A 20,255-nucleotide genomic window follows, 5' to 3' on the forward strand; every position below is an offset into this window, starting at 1 on the left:
ACAGCACAGGCCTTGGGCTCTCAGCAACCACCCCAGAAATCTGCCCACATTCAGCTCCCCTCTTTGTCCTTCACTAGGGCATCTCTCAAGCGGTGTTCATCGGCCACGACTGGGGAGGCATGCTGGTGTGGAACATGGCTCTCTTCTACCCTGAGAGAGTGAGGTAATTAGGCTGCGGGCTTCAAGAGTTTGTGTAATTCCCATTCGACTGAATTCCCATTAGAATCCTTCCTTGGGTCTTGAACCCCCAAAAACTTCTTGAAAACCAAATAGGTTATCTGAGAAGGTACCAGTTTAGCTCCTTGGGACCCATTGATACATGAACAGAGAGGGCTTAATGAGCTAATGTCTTAGGAAGTGGGACTTATCCCAGTTACTGGTAATGGGACAAATAATTCAGGGCCAGAGTATTCAGTGGGCATGCAGAGGAATGATGGTAGACTTTGAGGGGAGTGGGTGAGGCAGCGTGGGTGTCAGATTCATAGACTTAAGCACCAGGGGAAACCTTAGCCCTGGGTAGGGAGTCAGAAAAATGTGGCTTTCAATTTTGCCCTGAACTGGCTGTGTGACAAAGCAGTTCACCCACTGGGCCTCGGTTTCCTCAACCACAAAGTGGTAATGGTAACTCCTACCCGACTTACACAACCAGCTAAATGCTGTGCACATGTCAGGTTAGAATGGCATTTCATGATCAATCATATCATTCATAATCATTTGTAGAATGGCACTTCAGGACACCAGCGGGATCTTTCAGATGACAGGTTTTGAACCCAGAGAGTCAAGTTCTTTCCACCTACACCCCATTTGACCTGGTAACCAAAATTAAAGCCTGTCTGACCTCCCATTTCAACCTGGGATCTTAGCAGATTAAATTAACATCATGTGCAGTATACATCTATGTTCCCTAAATAATCCAATTACTTTTTATTGGGCTAAGTTTATAAGAACAGTAACACTGGAAAACTTGGTTCACCTCAACCCCAGCTCAAATGGTAGCATGGGATCAAAGACTAAGAAGAAGAATACATTTCCTAAAATATTTTTTAAAATTTTGCACTCTTATTCTTCGGATCTCGTTAGCTTTTCTCTCTATCCTCTCTCTCACTAAAAGCAACATACAAGCTGGATTCTTAAGAACTGGGTTCACCAAAAAGTAACTCCATAGACTGTATTAGATGGTTCTTGAAGAGAACAAAAGGACATAGAGCAACAAGCCAGAGGGTTTACTTTGAAGGACGTAAAACACCTTATTGTTGTTTTATTTAACTTAATCTGTCTCTCCTTTGTGAGAATTTAAAAATATTTAACATGCGCCAGGTGAAGTTGTGCCCAGAATAACATCAGATCTAAGACATGCAAGCATGCTCTGGTTTCCCATTTCCTCTTCTCATTGTTCTGTTTCCATCCCATCTTCCTTAGTTCTGGTAGTGCTTGTTCCTTTTGCAGCTGCTTTCATCAAAGCCGCCCTGCTACTGCATTCCTGGGAGGGCGGAGGAAGCCGAAACCCTCCTCCCCGGTTGTCTGTCCATGATGGGACATAGCATCTCGGGGCATGGGCACATCTGTTATTTAGGAATATTGTTAGCAACACTGATCTCCACCTTTCTAGCCAGATCATGAACGAAAGAAAGTCCACCTTTAATGTGGAATACTTCCTTGAATCCTTGCTTTTGGCTTTCTACTGAGATAGGCTGCGGGAACCTATTTAATATAGGGTCACCTCACTTGTTTCCTCAGCAGTACCCTTTTATATTCTCTCTGTACCTCTCTCTCTGTAATCGCTCTGGAGATTCTGCTCCTGAAAGGTTTAGCTTTTTCTACTCTTAATGCAGTTGGCAGCAGCATTTAATACTATCATCTCATTTAGTGATGACAATTTTTTTTATCTATGGAATAAACTATAAATCAAGGTGATTTATTAAAAAACCCTATTCTTCTCAGAGTAGTTAGGGAAAGCTAGAATTTCTGGATTTGTGATTTAAGTAATGCTTCAAAATAGATTCAGTATGGTAACATTAGAAACCTATAGGCATCAATATAACGTTTTATACCCGAAACGTAATGGCTATTGAACTTTTGAAATGTGTCCAGCTCAAATTGAGATTACTATGAGTGGAAACACCTTTCAGATTTCAAAGACTTAGTACTAAAACAAGAATGTAAATTAACATTTAATTTTAAATTAATATTTAATTAACATTAAATATTCAATAATATTTTAAATTAACCACACCTATTTCTTTTTACTTGTTTTAATATGGCTACTAGAAACTTTAAAATTATATATGTGGCTTGCATTTCTATTGGTTGGCACTGGCTAAACCTCACCACTCCTTTCCCTGATGATTTCATTTACCCTAATTATCCCATTTCATCTATTTTATATCTCTTCCAAATATTCTCTCCTCTCTATTTCTCACCTGGGAAGAAGTTTTCTTCGGGTAAGAATGGGGTACAGAATCCCTTACTGAGCGGCCAGACTAACTGTAGTCCTGGTTAGCTCCTGTCAACTCTGCCTTCATGTGGACTCTCAAATCCGCCCTCTCTTTTACCCCTATTGCTGCCATCCTAGTTCCTTGAGGGTGACTAACGCAATCGTCTGCTGACCATCTCCCTGCTTCTGGTTTCCCTCTGTGCATCCATGTGAAACATCACTGCTTGATATATCACTTCCTGACCACAACTGAAATCTATTCACACCTCTTCTCAGAAGCCCTCATGGTTTTCTGCAGCATCAAGTCCCGGCTCAGGGCCCTTCTTGTACAGGCTCCCACTTGCCTTTCTGGCTTTATTTGCCAAGATGCCCCATTAAATGATTGGCCTGTGACTACATAGATCCCTGGCTCCATAAAACTCAGCCACAAGCTTTGTGCCCTTCTAGAAATTCCTCATGCTACCTCGTGGTCTTTCCCTTACAGGTACCGTTTCCCCTCCCCCACTCTCTTCCACCCTTAAAAGCCAAGTTCAAATGCTCTTTTTTTTCATCAGGTCTTCCATGATGCCCAAACCCAGACACTTTATTTCCCTGCACTCACACAGTAGTTTGTGCTGTTCTTGTGGCTCATATCACCGTCTATCTCATAATAAAGTCATGGATATATTTGTCTATCCTCCCTTATTAAATTATAATACGCTCCTTGAGTCTTAATTTCATATTTTGTCTCCCCTAGTATATAGCATGGAATTACACTCAACACAGAGGAGATACAGTGAGTGAAGGAAGGAAAGAAAAACAATGAATGCTAAAAACTAGGGAGAGCTTATAGTGTCCACATATTCTAGTCAAGGTTGACATATATTGTGTGTGTGTATGTGTGTGTGTGTCTAAAGCAAGTAGGTGAGAAATACTGCAGTATAATGGGGAAGAAAACCACTGGGTTTGCAGTCAAGAAATTTGAGTGATCCCTTTCTCCCACACACTGCTCGTGTGACATCTTGTACACATCACTTCCCACTCTAAGCTGTGGTTTGACATGTAAGGTCCTTTCTGGTTCCTGCAGACTGTCTTCTTACAGGGTCTGTGTCTTGGTGTCTCTTCTCTCCATAGGGCAGTGGCCAGTTTGAATACTCCATTCATACCAGCAAACCCCAAAGTGTCCCAAATGGAAGCACTCAAAGCCAATCCTATTTTTGATTACCAGCTCTACTTCCAAGAACCGGTAAGTTTGGGACCCTGAGAGCAGTGATTCCAGCAAGGTATTGCTCTTCATTCCTTTTTCTCTGTCCTTTTCCATTGGTTTGATTTATCTTAGTCCCCTTTCATTTTCTGTGGCATTAGTCAGAATGATTGACAAATGAACTCAGGTGACACTGGCTCCGGAGCTCAGCTCGTCCTTTCCAGGTGATGACACACTTCTGTGTGAGTGTTTAGGCTGGTGAGAGGAACAGGAGTGGGAGTGGTGGCAAACTGGGTTTCCCTTCTTCTCCCAAACTTTGGAGTGGGTGGCTGAGCACTAGTTTGGATCTGTCCCCTCTTAGTGTTGTGGTGGACAGGCTGGTGGAATCCACCTTTTATTGGTCACGGTTTCTGACTCTTGCCAGGGATCTGGTATCTTGGCTTCCTGAGAAGTAAGGTTTGTGATTACAGAGAGCACCAGAGCCTAAAAGCCCTGCACCTGGCCCCAAGGGTGCTTTGAATGATGTAGAAGGTTCCTAGGTGTCTCCCCATGAACCACAAAGCCCCAGATGCCCCCTGGAGCTCGGGTGATATGTGTGATGGGGTGTCACTGCCACATTTCACTGGGGTTCACTGAGAGCAGCAGCAGCGTCTGGCCTGTCCTCCCCCCAGCTGCCCTCATCTATGGGAGCACCTGTTACTCATTCATTTGTGGGCTCTGGACCCCAGTGTCCAGCTACATCGAGATCATTCCTGAGAGGATAAAAGAAATTTCCTTAACACTCCAGAGAGAAGAATGAATCAGATTAGTTAATAAAGTGCACAAGAGTTTCTCCCCACACCTCTCCCCCAACCCTTGCCCTTCTGCTGTTCAAAGGAGGTACCAGCCAGGGTCACAACACCCCAGTTTCAATTCGACCAGCACTCTTCTTTAAGATCGATTTTAGTTGGTCAGATGGTGCCTTGGAAGAGGAACTTTTTGATTCAGGCAGTTACCTGCTTCATTCAGTAAGACACCAAAGCCTCTGGCAACCTCATGAAAAGATGCTCAATGTATCACCTCCTCCTATGAGTGGGGCCATACTGCTCCGCAGTCTGCGGTGTGGGAAACGGCGAGCTTCCTTTGGCTTGAATTAAATCGAAATGTCTTTCATTAGTTTGAAGTCGTCTTGATCTTGAAGGGTGGATATGATTTAGACGACATATTAGTCAGTTAGGGTTGCCATAACACAGTACCATGGACTGGGTGGTTTAAACAACAAAATGTATTATCTCACAGTTCTGGAGGCCAGAAGTCCAAGATGAAGGGGTCTGCATGGTTAATTTCTTCGAAAGCCTCTCTCCTTGGTTTGTAGTTGGCCCCCTTCTCACTGTGTCCTCACATGGCATTTCTTCTCTGTGTGTGTATCTCTGTGTCTGAAGCTCCTCTTCTTATTCACTAGGGTCCACCATAAAGATCTCATTTTAACTACCTCTTTAAAGACCCTATCTCCAAACACTGTTACATTCTGAGGGGTTAGGACTGAATGGGAATTTGGGGAAGACATAATTCAACCCATAACAGAGTGGGTAAAGGAACACAGAGACACTGCCCCTTGTGAAAGAAACAGGAGGATGGGGACAGGATGGAGACAGTGAGGGTAAAGAGTGGGGACTGTGAGAAACTGACCTATTTGGAATGAGACCCGAGCGAGTGGGATGGGAAAGAGGGAGGAACCCTTGTGCAAGGCCTGGAAAGTAAGCCCCAGGTTTGTAGTTGATGTCAGAAGTAGTGGAGAATCGTTGTAGGTTCATCACCCCGTCCATCACAGGTGGCCCCATAAGAACTTTTTCAGCTGTACTAGAAGTCGGAATCCCGTTCAGTCTAAGGTGTCTGTCACCCTTTCCCAGGTGTTTGTTTCACCCGTGTACAACTCACACTGGAGAAGTATCTGGTGGGTGGTGGTTCTAGGTTCTTGAGTGGCAGCTGCTTTGGCCTTTGGGAATTGAGGAGGGAGCAGAGTCCCACCCAAAACTGGGAAGTTGGTGTTTGGGTCCTTCTCAGCTCTTATCTGACTGTCTCTCAATCTTTGGCTCTGCTTGACTCCACCCAGCAGATCGACCCCCTCCCACTGGTCTCTGTGTGCCCAGAGCCCCCCGCCCAGAGGACCCCACCTGACAGGACCCTCTGTCATCTCAAATGCACCGTTCTCAGTCAGTCTCACCCTTCTACCTTCTTCTCTAACCCAGCCCTTAACTCCTGTGTACAGGTTACAACAGGCCCTCAACACTCTGGCCCCCACTGTTCAGTGCCCCATGTGGACAGCCCAGAGGAAGAGGGAAGGCGTGGGGTTTTATGCCTGCTTTTATCTCTTCCACATCTTCTCTCCTTTTTCTCATCCTTTTGAATTGACCATTTTATAAGAAGATTCCTATCTGCTGCAAAACAGAGGTGCCCTGTAATGTATGTGAGAGGTTAAGCATTACAAACATGTTTAAACACCAGAAATGTTTTAACTAGTGTTCCTTATGAAGAATTACTACTTATTAACTCATCTTGCAGATACTTATACACCTTCTATTACAGGCCAGTTTCTGGGGGAGAGTGGGGAATCTAGAGATGAATAACCTCTGAGGGCTTAAACAATTCCTGGGGAGACAAGGAGGTAACAAATACCAGGAGAATGAGGGAGCATAAAGGAGACACAACCTGCGCTGGGAGCCCACAAGAAAACAGTTAATTTTGACCAAAGGAGAGAGCCTTTGAGCGGGACCTGGGAACGTGAGTAGGGCTTGGTGGGTATGAGAGAGAAGAAGACCATCCTAGCCTGAGGGACAAATGCCTGAAGTTGCATATAAAACTCACTTACCCCAGGGATACATATCATGGGAGATGAGCGAGTTCTTGACAAAATAGGGATCCTTAAGGTGATTTTCAGAAGGTCTGGAACATCTTGAAATTGCTCACAGAATTCAACGTATGCACAAATTTTTCCAAGGAAAGAGTCCCTAACTTTCATCGGAACTTTGAAAATGCAGTAAAGGCTGAGCGCTGCTGGCCTGGATGGGCTTGGTGCTTCAGGTGAGGTGTGGGGAGCAGCAGCACCAGCACCTCCTGGGAGTTTGCTGGAAATCCAGACTTACAGGCCCTTTGCAATCTACCCAACAAGAATCCGCACTTTAAACAAGGTCCCCCAAGTGACTCATGCACATTATACAGCCCGAGGAGGTCCTCCCAGCTCTGACAGCTCATGTTCTGTGACTCCAAATCAATTTCTGTGATTCTCTAGTGATCCTCAGCCGTCAGCGTGCATCAGAATGGAAGGGTAGTTAAAACACAGATCGCTGGACCCCAGTCCCAGAGTCCCAATACAGCAGGTTTTGTCGGGGCCCAAGGATTCGCATTTCTAACAAACTCTTAGGTAATGCTGATGCTGCTGGTTCTGGAGCCATACCTTGAGAACCACCGACCACCGCAGCCCCAGGGGAGGGGCTAATGCAGCCCCTTTCCAGGCAGTGATGGGCAGACAGCCATCCTTCTCAATGAACTAGAGACCCCTAAGCAACCTGTTCCAGGCAAGGATTGCTGGAGCAGATCCTGGGGGGATTTGACTGTCTCGCTACTGTAGGTTTTCTCTAGTGCAGTGATTCTCTGACTTTCTGCTCCCAGGCCCCTTTTACTTTTACACTCTTAAAAATTATTAAGGACTTCAAAAAGTTTTAGTTAATGTGGATTATATCTATATCTATTTGTTCCTCAGAGAGGGGACATTTACCATACTAGAAATTGAAATTCTGAATAACATTTTTACTTTTAAAAACTTTATTTTCCTTAAACAATTTAGTGAGAATAGCATTGTTTTACGTTTTTCTACCCCCATTTATGCCTGACTTGATAGAGACATCTGGGGCTTTCGCGGCTTCTGCATTCAGTCTGTTGAAATAGCACATATGTGTTACGGCTGCTCGCTCTTGGGTTGTGAAAGCACTCACAAGGCAGGTAGAAAGACAGAAGGAAGATTTATTAAAGTAAAGGAAAGTGAGCTGGTCAAGGTCTCCTGGAGACTACTGCCTTCAGTCTTGGTTTCATCTGAAGTTTTATATTTTCTAACCAGGATGTAAATTGCTTTGGCCTGTAGTGGAATCTTCTGTTGTGTTCGGCCCTGTCTGTTGGGGTGGGGTAGGTGTGGTTAAAGTGGTTATTGCAACATTCGATATGTTATGTAAATTTAACATTATGTATATTGAAGTTGGAGCCAGAAGTGGATCCCATATGGACGCAAAAGCCTCCCAAGTCACCAGGCCTGGCATTCTGAAGCTGAAGTAAATAGAACCATGGAAACTGGTATGCATAGTACATGTATAGTAAATCGAATCACTAAGGGTTGGTAGGAGGGAGGCAAAGAAAAGAAAGAGGGGGAAAAAAAAACTTTCAGCAAGTCCTAAGCTAAATTACACTTGTTAAATTACACCAGAGGCCCAAATCTCAAAATAGAAAATATAGTGCCACCGTTATGGAACCTCTGGAAACTTCCATGATGCTTACAAGAACATGAGCGTGAGAAGGACATATATCAGGCCAATGTTATTATGACAATGTTCTGTGTTGGATTCTCTGAAAGGACCTCAGGGCATCCCAAATGTCTCCAAACTCTACGAGTACTTTGAGAAATACTGCTTTTTTGAAAGTTGTACTGTAACAACGGTGACACTATATCTTCTATTTTGAGATTTAAACCTCTAGTGCGATTTGATTTAACAGTGTCGGTTAACTTGGGACTTTTTGAAAGTTTTTCTCTGCTTTGCTTTCTCTTCTCTAGCCAAACCTTAGTAACTGTGCTTACTATACATTTACTATGCATGACAGTTTCAGTGGTTCTGTTTACTCCAGGCTTTTTACATACCAGGCTCAATGACCCTGGTTCACTCCAGGACACTGATTTAAAGAAGTTTTTACATCTGCATTAGATCCACTCCTATCCCTGAAACCAACCAGCCGCTGGGAAGGGCCTTTTTCCAGGATTGCCAACCAACTTCCCCTTTCCTTTCCCCTTTCCTTTCGTCTGCCTCTTCTTGTCTGCGTATAAAATCTTTTGGCCGTGCTGGGAGTGGGGGTTGGGCTTTGGACAGAAATCCACCATCCTCCCAGAATGCCGGCGTTTTCAATAAACCTGCTTTTCTTTCCACCAACCTCATCTCTCGAGTTTTGGCTTTCCTGTGGGGAACAGCCAGACCTTCAGTAACAGTATTAATGTAATTATAGGAGATGGCAACGGGATAGTAATAGTTTCACTACATTTCGTATTTTGATCAAATTTGTATTTAAAGTATCAATGGGATTTAGCTCAGTAAAATAATTTTTCACTATTATTTTTCACATTGTAAAATACACATAACATTTACCATTTTAACCATTTTAAGTGTATAGTTCAGGGACATTAAGTACATTTACCTTATTGTGCAACCGTCACCACCATCCGTCTCTAGAACTCTTTTCATCTTGTAGAACTAAAAATCTGTGCCCCTTAAACACTAACTCCCCATGTCCTCCTCCCTCCAGCTCCCGGCAGCCCCCATTCTACTTACTTCCTGTCTCTAATTTTGACTACTCTAGGTCTCTCATGTGACTGGAATCACACAGTGGTTGTCCTTTTGTGTCTGGCTTATTTCACTCAGCAGAATGTCCTCAAGTTTCATTCACGGTATAGCACGTGTCAGAATAGTCTTCCTCTTTAAGACTAAAGAACATTCCACTGTATGTGTCGACCACATTTTGTTTGGTCATTCATCTGTCCATGGACACGTGGGTTGCAACAACTGCTCTTTTGGCGTGCCATGTGCCAATCAGTTCTATTCATACCAGCCCTAGGACGTCTCTCCCGTCCTTTCAGCTGAGCCAATCGAGGCTCTGATGGGCTCCCTGGCCCCCGGTATAGGACTAGATCAACATGTTGACCTGGTCTTGTTTGACTTCAGAGCCTATGTGTCTCCCCTTATGCCACCCTGGGAGGGAGCTTGGACTTTATTCCGTGTACCTAGCACATTCCAGCAGAGAATATGCAAACCAGGATAGTTTCAAAGTCCTGATTGAAAAAGTGACCTCAGGGGAAGGACTCGTACTAATTGCAGCCCTAGTGGGACAAAGTTTTTTGGTTTCAAAGGTTGGTACAACCATTGTGGGAAAATCAGTACCTCTATTGTTCTGTGGTAACAGCTAGGTTTAAAACCTGCCAAGAGTTTGGGGATGGTTTTGTTCTTAAGAACAAAGCCTCTTGACGGGAATATTAGGGATTCAAATCAGTGATCTGGCCACTGAAAGGAACCCCAGAACCTGGCTGGGATGAATCCAGCCAGCTGAGGGTGGACAGGATACCTAGGTACAGAGCTGAGTCTTAAAGAGCAACCGTTCACAGGGGTCCTGCCAGCATGTCTGCTACCCACTCATGAGTGGGGTAGTCCCTGTCTGTCTCTGGCCCTCGGTTTCCACATCTGAAAAAAGAGTTTAGTTGGCTGGTCTTCAAATAGTCAATAGCTGCAAATGTAAGCTGAACTCAGGCCAAGAAATAAAACTTATTTGGCCACTCTGCTTCAGGGTGGGTGTTGAGAGCCTTGCTGCCTTTCCCCTCTCAACCCGGCCCCACTGCTCTCAAGCCAGGAGGAATGAGCCCTCAGTGCTCACGGTCGGTCCAGACGCCTTCAGTGTAACGGAGGCTCCCGTCTGGGCGAGTGCACCCAGCCCTCTTGCCTCTTGCTCCAGTTTGCTGAGCACTCCGGGTGTTGCTTACACAAGCTCCAGGTTTAGATTCAGCCCGACACGCCAGCTCTCTGAACCCTTAGCCCACATGTTTACTGTCTTGTCCTGAGAATTTGCCAAGTCTAGTGGAAAGTAATATTAAAAGGTGGGGTTTTCTTTGCTCTTCAGAGAAGGGATAATAGGCTTCGTATTTATATATTAATTGTGATAGTAAGAAAGTGAGAAGGAGTCAGCGGCTCTGGGCAGCAAAGACAAAGAGAATAGGCTGAGTAATTTCAGCAAGACATGTTCCATTTTTCAAAGCTTAGGATTTTTCACATCCTCACTCAGTCTGGTGGTGTTTCATAGTCCTGTGTCCCCCAAATCAGACCATGTCTAGTATATCCTGTTAACCCTGCCTTCTTCCACCTCCCAACACTGGTTCCTCTTCTTAGCAGCCTGTGTGTGTGTGTGTGTGTGTGTGTGTGTGTACATGAGTGTATATATAATTTTTAATATAAATTAAATCATTTTGCTTTTTTACTTAATAGATCTTAGACAGATTTTTCCCTCAGTACATACAGATTTACCTCATTCCTTTTCATGGTTGCTTGGTGCTTTATAATATAGATGGACCATGATTTATTTAACCTGTCCTCTACTGAGGAACATGATTTTGGTGTTTTTTTTACGGCTGAATAATACATTTGAAAAGAAAGTGCCACAGTGGACTATTTTACTCACTAGTCTGTAGCTATCGTGATTTTTGTTTCTGTGCCTTCCATGGAAGAAACTCTTGGCATTTTATTTTTGTTTTCTTAAATGGGTAGTGTTGGAAAAAAAGGAAAGAGCCCCATACACCTGGGCAGACAGGAAACTTGTATAGGACTTTAAAAATAGGGCATCACCTACAAACAACTAAAGACCAACAAATTAATCTGGAAGAAATGGATAATTTTCTAGAAGCATACAACCTTTCAAGGCTAAATCAAGAAGAAACAGAAAATCTGAATAGACTGATTACTATCAGGGAAATTGAATCAGTAATCAACAAGCTCCCAATAAATGAAAGCCCTGGACCAGAGGGCTTTACAGGTGAATTTTACCAAACATGCAAAAAAGAATCATCATCTGTCCTCAAACTATTGCAAAAAACCCAGGAGGAGGGAAGGCTCCCAAACTCTTTTTACAAGGCCACTATCACCCTGATGGCAAAACCAGACAAAGACATTACAAAAAGAAAAAGAAAACTACAGGCCGATGTCCCTAATGAACATAGATGCAAAAATCCTCAACAAAATATTAGCAAACCAAATTCAGCAATACATTGAAAAGATCATACACCACGATCAAGTGAGATTCATTCCTGGTATGCAAGGTTGGTTCAGTATCCGCAAATCAATTGATGTGATACACCACATTAACAAAATGAAAAATAAAAATCTATGGTCATATCAGTAGATGCAGAAAAAGCATTTGACAAAGTCCAGCAGCCATTTATGATAAAAACAATTAGCAAAGTGGGAATAGAGGGATCATAACATAAGAAAGGCTATATATGATAAACCCCCAGCTAACATCATACTCAGTGGGGAAAAGCTAAAACCATTCCCCTTAAGATCAGTAACAAGGTAAGATTGCCCACTTTCACCACTTTTATTCTACGTAGTTCTGGAAGTTCTAGCCCCAGCAGTTAGACAAAAAAAAAAAGAAAAGACATCCAAATTGGAAAGGAGAAAGTAAAATTGTCATTATAAGCAGATAACATGATGCTATATATATAGAACCCCAAAGACTCCACTGAAAAACTGTCAGAACTGATACATGAATTTAGTAAAGTAGCAGGATACAAAAGAAATCAGTTGCATTTCTATGTACCAATAATAAACTCTCAGAAGGAGTAATTAGGAAAGCAATCCCATTTACAATTGCTTCAAAAACAATAAAATACTTAGGAATAAGTTTAACCAAACAAGTAAAAGACCTGTACTCGGAAAATTATAAGACACTGAAGAGAGAAATTAAAGAAGATACAAATTAATGGAAACACATACCATGCTCATGGATAAGAAGAATTAATATAAGTAAAATGCCCATATTAACTAAGGCAACATATAGATCAACGCAATTTCTATCAAACTACCAGTGACATTTTTCACAGAAATAGAACATATTTCTTATGACCCAGCAATTCCACTGTTGGGTATCTATCCAGAGAATTCCAAAATGCTAATTCGAAAAAATATATGCACCCCTGTGTTGATTGCAGCACTATTCACAATAGCCAAGACATGGAAACAACCGAAATGCCCATCAGTAGATGACTGGATTAAGAAACTGTGGTACATTTGTACAATGGAGTATTACGCGGCCATAAAGAATGAAATCTTACCATTTGCAACAATATGGATGGACCTAGAGAATATTATGCTAAGTGAAATAAGTCAGATGGAGAAAGTCAAATACCGTTTGATCTCACTTATATGTGGGAATCTAAAGAACAGAATAAATGAGGAAACTAAACAGAAATAGTCTCAGAGATACAGAGAAAAAAACTGATGGTTGCTAGACGGGAGAGGAGTGGGGATGAGGGAGAAGGTGAGGGGATTAGAAAGTACAAATTGGTAGCCACAATATTGCCACCAGGATATGAAAGACAGTTTGGGGAATATAATCAATTATGTTGTAAAGATTTTGTAGAGTGTCAGATGGGCACATGTCTCATTAGGGAGACTGCTTCATGGACGGGGTAGATGCCTGACCACTGCGCTGTACACATGAAGCTGAAGCTGAATAATACCGAATGTCAACTATAACTTAACATATACCTATAGTCACAGGATGTGGAGTACAGCACAGGGAATAGACTCAGTGCAATTGTAACAGCTATATACGATGTCAGAGGGGTAGTAGATTGGGGGAGGGGAGTTACCACTTTATGATGGGTGTAAATGTCTAACACATTGTTTTGCACACCTGAAACAGAAAAATAAATATTTATTTATTTATTAGGAAAATTGGAAAATAAAATGCCACATTTCTACCAAGGAAGATGGACAGCTAACAGTATACTTGGGGATGAGGGGAAAGGAAGGTTATAGATACTACCGAGATACTGGTCAAGTTAAAGCGTGTATTAAAATTTTTAATGATAATGGTCCTACTTATGTATGAGTAAACTTTTTAAACAACTGGGATGAGAGAGGGAATCTGTCAGTGTAACCATAAACAAAAAGGTGGGGGGAAAAGTAATAGAAGTGCCTAGAAAAAAGATAGCAGGATAAGTTAAATAGAAAAAATGCCAAAGGTGAACTCTTATCAAGAGAAGGATATTTTATCACTTACTATAATGTGAATCTTGAATCTATATTAAACTTTTTTTCTTTGATTATAAAAAGAAAATTCATAACTTCCTATCGTACACTCCAGAGGTAACTGTTAATTCCTTACACATTCTTCCAGGTTTTTCAGGGTTATACATTTATATGTGACTGTTAAATATCCCTTTTTGAGTAAAAGACTGGGTCATTTTCTGTTCTTTCTAAAATTACAGCAATATAGCACAGATTTCTAATAAAATTCTAAATTGGAGCATTATCTTATTTCCTTGGTTTTATTTCCTATCACAATTATTATTTAATTCCTATTAGAATTAAAATTATGATATTCTTTAATTTCTGATTTGGTATAATATTTTTGTACATTTTTACTTACAGTTTATCTGTGTGAATTACGTATATCTTTTGTCGGTTAATTTCTTGATACCTTTAAGTTTGGGATTCTTTAGTTTTTGTTTTTTCATTTAATACAATAAAATCTATCAATTTTTTCCCTAAAAAAATAGGACATCACCTTTTATAAATCACAGTCAGATGGTATCAGCTGGGCACACAACCAGAATACAAACAGTATTAGCTTCTCGCCTTTCTGGTGCTCACCTGTGTCCTCATTCTCCCTGTTGACCTGATGTGCTTTTCATGTGGGTGGACAGACTTACTTACCTGTCTGCCCCCTTTGATTTGTTTATTGACCGTTTCGGCATTCGTTTGCTCTTTTAAGGACCATGTGAATGCTGAAGTCCTGTCCAGACCTCTGGGCCTCTGTGGAGATTCCTGCACACACTGAGATACCCCCCTGAGCTCATGAGCAGCTTTAGTTTCTGGGATGGGGACTGCTCTCCATAAATAAGCGTGATGACCCATGGTGACATGCAGGGCTGACGCGGCTTTCATCGATCACTTAAGATGTACTTCCTTCCAAGGCTGTTTCTGCCTGGGCGTTCATCACTTAGCAGAGGGCCATGATTCATTCTCCATCATAATTGAAGCTTCCACATGTCAGGGGGTTGTAATGAACACACCAACATCGCTTTCCTCAGAAAAATCTCAAACCGCAGATCCAGCACTGCCGGATGAGAAATACTTCCTTTCCTGCGAGATGGAAATATTTCTTTTCCGTCTTGTAGATCCAGAGCGCTCATGGAGTGCCGTATAGAGGGACCTCTTAAAGCGTGCAAGGACGGAGGGGCCGCTGGTCACTGGAATGCTTGATAGACCTGGCTTCTTGGACCCTCCTCTCTGGGAACATTTCTAGGAGAAGCAGAAAGAACATAGTCAGCCTCTACTCGATCCAGGAATAAGATGAGTGGGTGCTTCCCTGCTCTCAGCGTGCTCCAAGGAGAGCACCTTACAGGCTCTGTGGGATCCAAGAAGAGGAGAGTGATTTCGTCGTGATGGGGAAAGGCAGGAATCCATGGAGAAGGCGGGGTTTGGGACAGGCTGTGAAGGCCACCCTGAGGGAAGTAGGTGTTCTTGGTGGAAGTGACACTATGTTGAGCCAGGGAGGTGGAAAGTAGGACACCCATTCAGAAAACATCCTGCCATCCAATTTAGTTGTTACCTGGGTACGTTCAGGGGAGCAGTTGGAAAGGTGGAGAAAGAAATAGGTTGGCGCTTTGGTACAGACTGAATGTTTGTGTCCACACCCCCTCGGGCCTGCACATTCATGTACTGAGATCCTCACCCCTGATGTGACGGTACTAGGGGTGGCCCTTTGGGAGAGGATTGGGTCGTGAGGATGGAGGCCTCATAAATGGAATGAGTGCCCTTATAAAAGAGACCCCAGAGGGCTCCTTGAACCCATCTACCCTGTGAGCACACAGCGAGAAGACGCTATCTGTGAACCAGGAAGTGGGCTTTCTCTCCCCGGACACCGAATCTGCTGGTGCCTTGACCTTGGACTTCCCAGCCTCCAGAATGTGAGAAATAAATGTCTGTGTTTATGAGCTACACAATTTATGGATCTGTGATGGCAGCCTGAATGGACTAAGACACACTGCCACACTCTTACTCAGTCCCTTTCCATAACACTTGTCCCCTCAGGGACTGTGTTGGGGGAGGATCTTTATTATTTCCGAGTAGTTTCCCCTGGTGGATCTGTGCCTCAGGGGCAGCTGACTTTCTTTACGCTGTTTTCTGTAACAGCTTTCAGGTCCAAGGGCTTTCAGTTCCTGGAAAAGACAGATTGGGGTAACATTTTCCTTTTATATCCTACAAATCATGGACCCAGGAGACCCGAGCCAGTAGATTAGGATCCACCGATGGCTCTAAAGACCCTTGCCACCTGCCCCCCTGTTCTTGGTGTCTGGAAAGGCTCCAGGATGGATGAATGGATGATTTGGGTAAGAAGTAAGGGGGTGGGGAGATGAGGGATACAGACCCTGCGTTTCCAGCAAGAATCTCTTCCCCAGCCCTTACTACGTATCAGTAACTCAGCCACTTTACTTCAGTCCACATCCAGTCCTTGTTTTATATGTTAGCCTCTCTTAGCCCAGCTTTCCTGGAAATGGCCAAAGAACTATGTGTACATGAGGCAATTAAATGCTCTCAGGAGGCAGAAAGACCTGAGAATTAGCAAGGCAATCTTGCTGTCCAGTCCTTAGGGAGACAATCCTTGGGCAGTCTGCTAGTCTAGAATAATTTAGGCTTAAATCAAAGGAGTTGGTTTTGAAGCAACAAAATGAGATGCATGAATGGAACAGCTTTTGGCTTTTCCACCTGGCTTCTCACCACCCTTCAGCCCCTATCCTATTGCTGCACCAGCCCTCCCCTATTCCCTAAAAAGGATTATTACAAGTAATTGTCGGAATGTTGAAAAACAGAAAAGAAAGAGAAAAGAAAAGCACCATCCATAAACCTACCTCCCAGGGGGAGACCACTGTTAGCATCTTGTGCTTTATTCGAACCTTAAAAGAGAAAAAGTGTATTTCAGTATGAACGTTTAAATGAATGCAGTTCTAATGGAACTTGGGCTGGATAAGCAGAGGTTGGGGGCTTCTTGCTTCCGGTCAGATCGGTCATTTTTCTTTCTTGATTGTTTTAGGGGGTGGCTGAGGCTGAACTGGAGCAGAACCTGAATCGGACTTTCAAAGCCTTCTTCAGAGCAAGTGATGAGGTGAGGTGAGGTGAGGGGCGCGAGGGGCAGCAGAGTGGGAGGGGGCTGAGGATGCAGGTTGCGGGGGCTGCCGAGGTGTGAAGGTCTCTGGACGGCCCCCCTAGGAGAACAGTGGGGGGAACGGGGGTGTCGCAGGATCTAGGAATGAGCAAGTGGCCTTCTTTCCTGTGACTTCTGTAGTCAGGGTGATTGGGGTCCTCACTCTGCTGGTCTCCGCATTAGTGGGGAAAGGTCACATCCTTGCTGCCACACACCAGTAGGACTTTGAAACTAAAATCAAAGAATGTTTATAATAGTGACGGTTTAGAAATTATACCATTATTACATTACCATGTTAATATACATACGAGGCCTGACAATTAAGTTTGCAAACTTGTGGCAACGGCGTTGCTAACCTTTTTTGATACCAGAGGGATTATTCATTATGAGTTTGTACCAACTGGACAAACAGTTAACCAAGTTTACTATTTGGACGTGCCGAAAAGGCTGTGTGTAAAAGTTAGACGACCTGAACTTTTCGCCAACAATTCATGGCTCTTGCATCGCGACAACGCACCAGATCACAGGACACTGTCTGTGAGGGAGTTTTTAGCCAGTAAACAAATCACTATATTGGAACACCCTCCCTACTCACCTGATCTGGCCCCCAATGACTTCTTTCTTTACCCAAAGATAAAGGAAATATTGAAAGGAAGACATTTTGATGACGTTCAGGACATCAAGGGTAATACGATCACAACTCTGATGGCCATTCCAGAAAAAGAGTTCCAAAATTGCTTTGGAGGGTGGACTAAGCCCTGGTGTCAGTGCATCGCTTCCTAAGGGGAGGATTTGGAAGGTGACCATAGTGATATTCAGCAATGAGGTATGTAGCACTTTTTCTAGGATGAGTTTGTGAACTTAATTGTCCGACTTCGTAATTGTTTATCAAAGTCCAAAATCAGTTGCTACTTCTAACTGCTTTCTTGGACAACCAAAGTTGCTTAGATTCTTTGTCCCTGTAAACCCCACCCTCCTGTCCTAGGTGTTAGTAGTCACTAACGGCTTCATAAAGGCAGTGCCTGCTTAGACTCTCATGTTTGCCGGTGTCTTTGCTGGTCGTTTGTAGCATCGCACTCTTTTACAGTGAGTTCAATTGGTTTCTTCCTGAAGGACCTTCTTCATAGTTCTCGCGAGTCTGTTAGTAAACTCATACTTTGCGGGGCCTGAAAATATCTTTATTTGGCTTTCGGTCTTGAAGACTAGTTCAAGGATGGAATTCTAGGTTGACAATTATTTTCTCTTAGAAGCTTCTGTCATTGCTTATGAGAAATTGGCCTCCGGTCTACCTGCCCTCTTACTGGTCTTTTAATGGTGTCTAATCTGCAGTTAAACCATCGTTGAAGTTTTGTTTTGTTGTGTTTGTTTTTTTTTTAATTTCAATGGACAGTTTTTTTATTTAAGAAAGTTGTATTTGGTTGTTTTTTAAATTATTCTGATCTCTTGTTCCATTCTTGTTCTTCAGTTCCTTGTTTTATGTATTTAATCATTTTAAGCATACTCCTTTCTCTCTCTCTCTCTCTCTCTCTCTCTCTCTCTCTCTCTGAAAGTTCTATTATTTGATATTCTTGGAGAGTCTTATTTTACTGTTTGTATGTTTGCTGTCTCTAGTCTTACAATGGAACCTTGGTGGGTGGGGGGTGGGGGGGGAGAGAGTTTTGTAATTTTGGTTTGTGACCTCATCTTCAGCAGTGCTTACTCTGTACCAATCTGCTTCACCTGGGATTCATGAAATGACCTTCTGTGGTTTCGCATTGGCTGCTTTGCCGAGCATCCTGGTGGTGTTACCAGCCCTGGCTCACTTTGTTGTTGTTGTTGTTGTTGTTGTTGTTGTTGTTGTTTACTTTGTATCTTGGAGGTTTTCAGATCACACAAATAGTGTAAGTTAAAACCCAAACACTGTGAAGGCAGGCTTGTAGATATGAATTTCTAAGTGAGCTTTTCTTGGTTTTCTCTTAGTACCAAACTAAAGGGACCAACTCCTTTGACATCTCTCTGTCATGATGGGTAGATTTTTTTCTAGTCTGCCGTTTAACTGAGGACCACGGATGTATTGGATTTCCTGTGGAGGGGTGGGAAGGATCTCATTTTTAACTTCCCATCCACCATAGACCTGAGATCTCATCTCTTGTTCTCACTGGTTGATACACCCAAGTTCTTACATTACCCAGACCTGCAAGGGCCCAGGGGGCAGCCTTGGCCCAGAGCTTTGGTTGTTGGATGCCTCTGCTTTGACCCCTGAGGACGTCCTCCCTCTCTTGGGAGTTGAGTATGTTTGTATAGTCTGATGGCATGCGTAGGTCTTTTGCTAGGAGAGAGTTTTCAGATGACTTGTTCCAGCATAAGTACTTCACCCATGACATCATTTCTAACTTTCCCCCTACAGGTTTTTCTCAGCACGAAAAATGTTCGTGAAGCTGGTAAGAGATGCTCTTAGGAGGGAAGGTAGATAGGCGGACCGTGAGAGGAACTGGCCGAATGTTCAATGAGTGTTTCTCCATCTGGCCCCCTCTAGTCAAAAGTAGTCACCTGCTAGCTCTGAACTGTGACTTGCTTAATAAGGGTCCTTGCAGGTGACTAGCACCCACCATAGCCCTGGGCTGACCACACAACCTCAAGGTCCTTTCCTCCAGGGACTTTTGGATTCAAGATCTTAAACAGTAAGAGCCAGGAAGAATCTTAGAGCTCATCAGAACAGTCCTATTGTCTACTGATACGGACCAAGAGCCAAGATAGGAACTGACCTCCGCAGGATGCCCTGGTGCAGGGAGTCCGGCTAGACCGCAGACCAGGTCTCCTCTGTCACAGTCCACTGGCCTCTCCTCCATCCCAGCTCCATGTTCCGATCATTTCCAGTTCCGTCACAGGAAGAACACATTTGTTCTGTCTCCTGCTGTTGGATACAAATGAGCAGTGAGAGCTCAGAGCAGTTTGGAGCCCATCCCGTGGCTTCTAGATCCAGCACTGTTCCCACAGAACCTTACTTTTGCCCCAGCACTGTGGTCTTGCCATGATTCACTTGTATTTTTGTTAGTAACGATGATCGCTACCATTTGAGCACCTACTGTGTGCATCAAAGGCTGACCTGGCCACCTTTAGATATATTATTTATAATCCTCATAACATCCCTAAAAAATGCCATTATTATCTCTATTCTATAGGTGAGGAAAACGGGGCTCAGAGAGTTAGGGGGCGTATCCAAAGTAGCCAGGCTGGAGTTAAACTCTGACTCGAAAGGCCATTCTCCTCGCACTGGTCAAGACTACCTCTCCCTTCCCTCCCTCCTTTCCTCCCTGCATTCCTTTACTCATTTACACAGTCACTCTTCGTCTCTCCATTTCTCAGGCAATTTGAACACATCTGTGGTGTGAGGCAGGAACAGATATCCATACACACGAAGCAGAGTCAGGGAGCCCATGGTCTCTTGGGGCGGCA

General features: G+C 43.4%; 1 protein-coding gene across 2 annotated transcripts in view; it reads left to right on the top strand.

The window, feature by feature from the left end:
- EPHX2 (epoxide hydrolase 2) overlaps positions 1-20,255 on the top strand; it is a 62,136-nt gene that overhangs the window by 33,930 nt on the left and 7,951 nt on the right. For both annotated transcript variants that reach the window (XM_033134259.1, XM_033134260.1), the window contains 4 exons: positions 78-163; positions 3,548-3,659; positions 16,710-16,781; positions 19,207-19,240. In XM_033134259.1, the coding sequence (XP_032990150.1) occupies positions 78-163; positions 3,548-3,659; positions 16,710-16,781; positions 19,207-19,240 (304 nt within the window). The remainder of the gene's footprint in view (positions 1-77; positions 164-3,547; positions 3,660-16,709; positions 16,782-19,206; positions 19,241-20,255) is intronic.

The sequence above is a fragment of the Rhinolophus ferrumequinum genome, chromosome 18, assembly GCF_004115265.2.
Source record: "Rhinolophus ferrumequinum isolate MPI-CBG mRhiFer1 chromosome 18, mRhiFer1_v1.p, whole genome shotgun sequence".
NCBI classification, from domain to species: Eukaryota; Metazoa; Chordata; class Mammalia; order Chiroptera; family Rhinolophidae; genus Rhinolophus; species Rhinolophus ferrumequinum.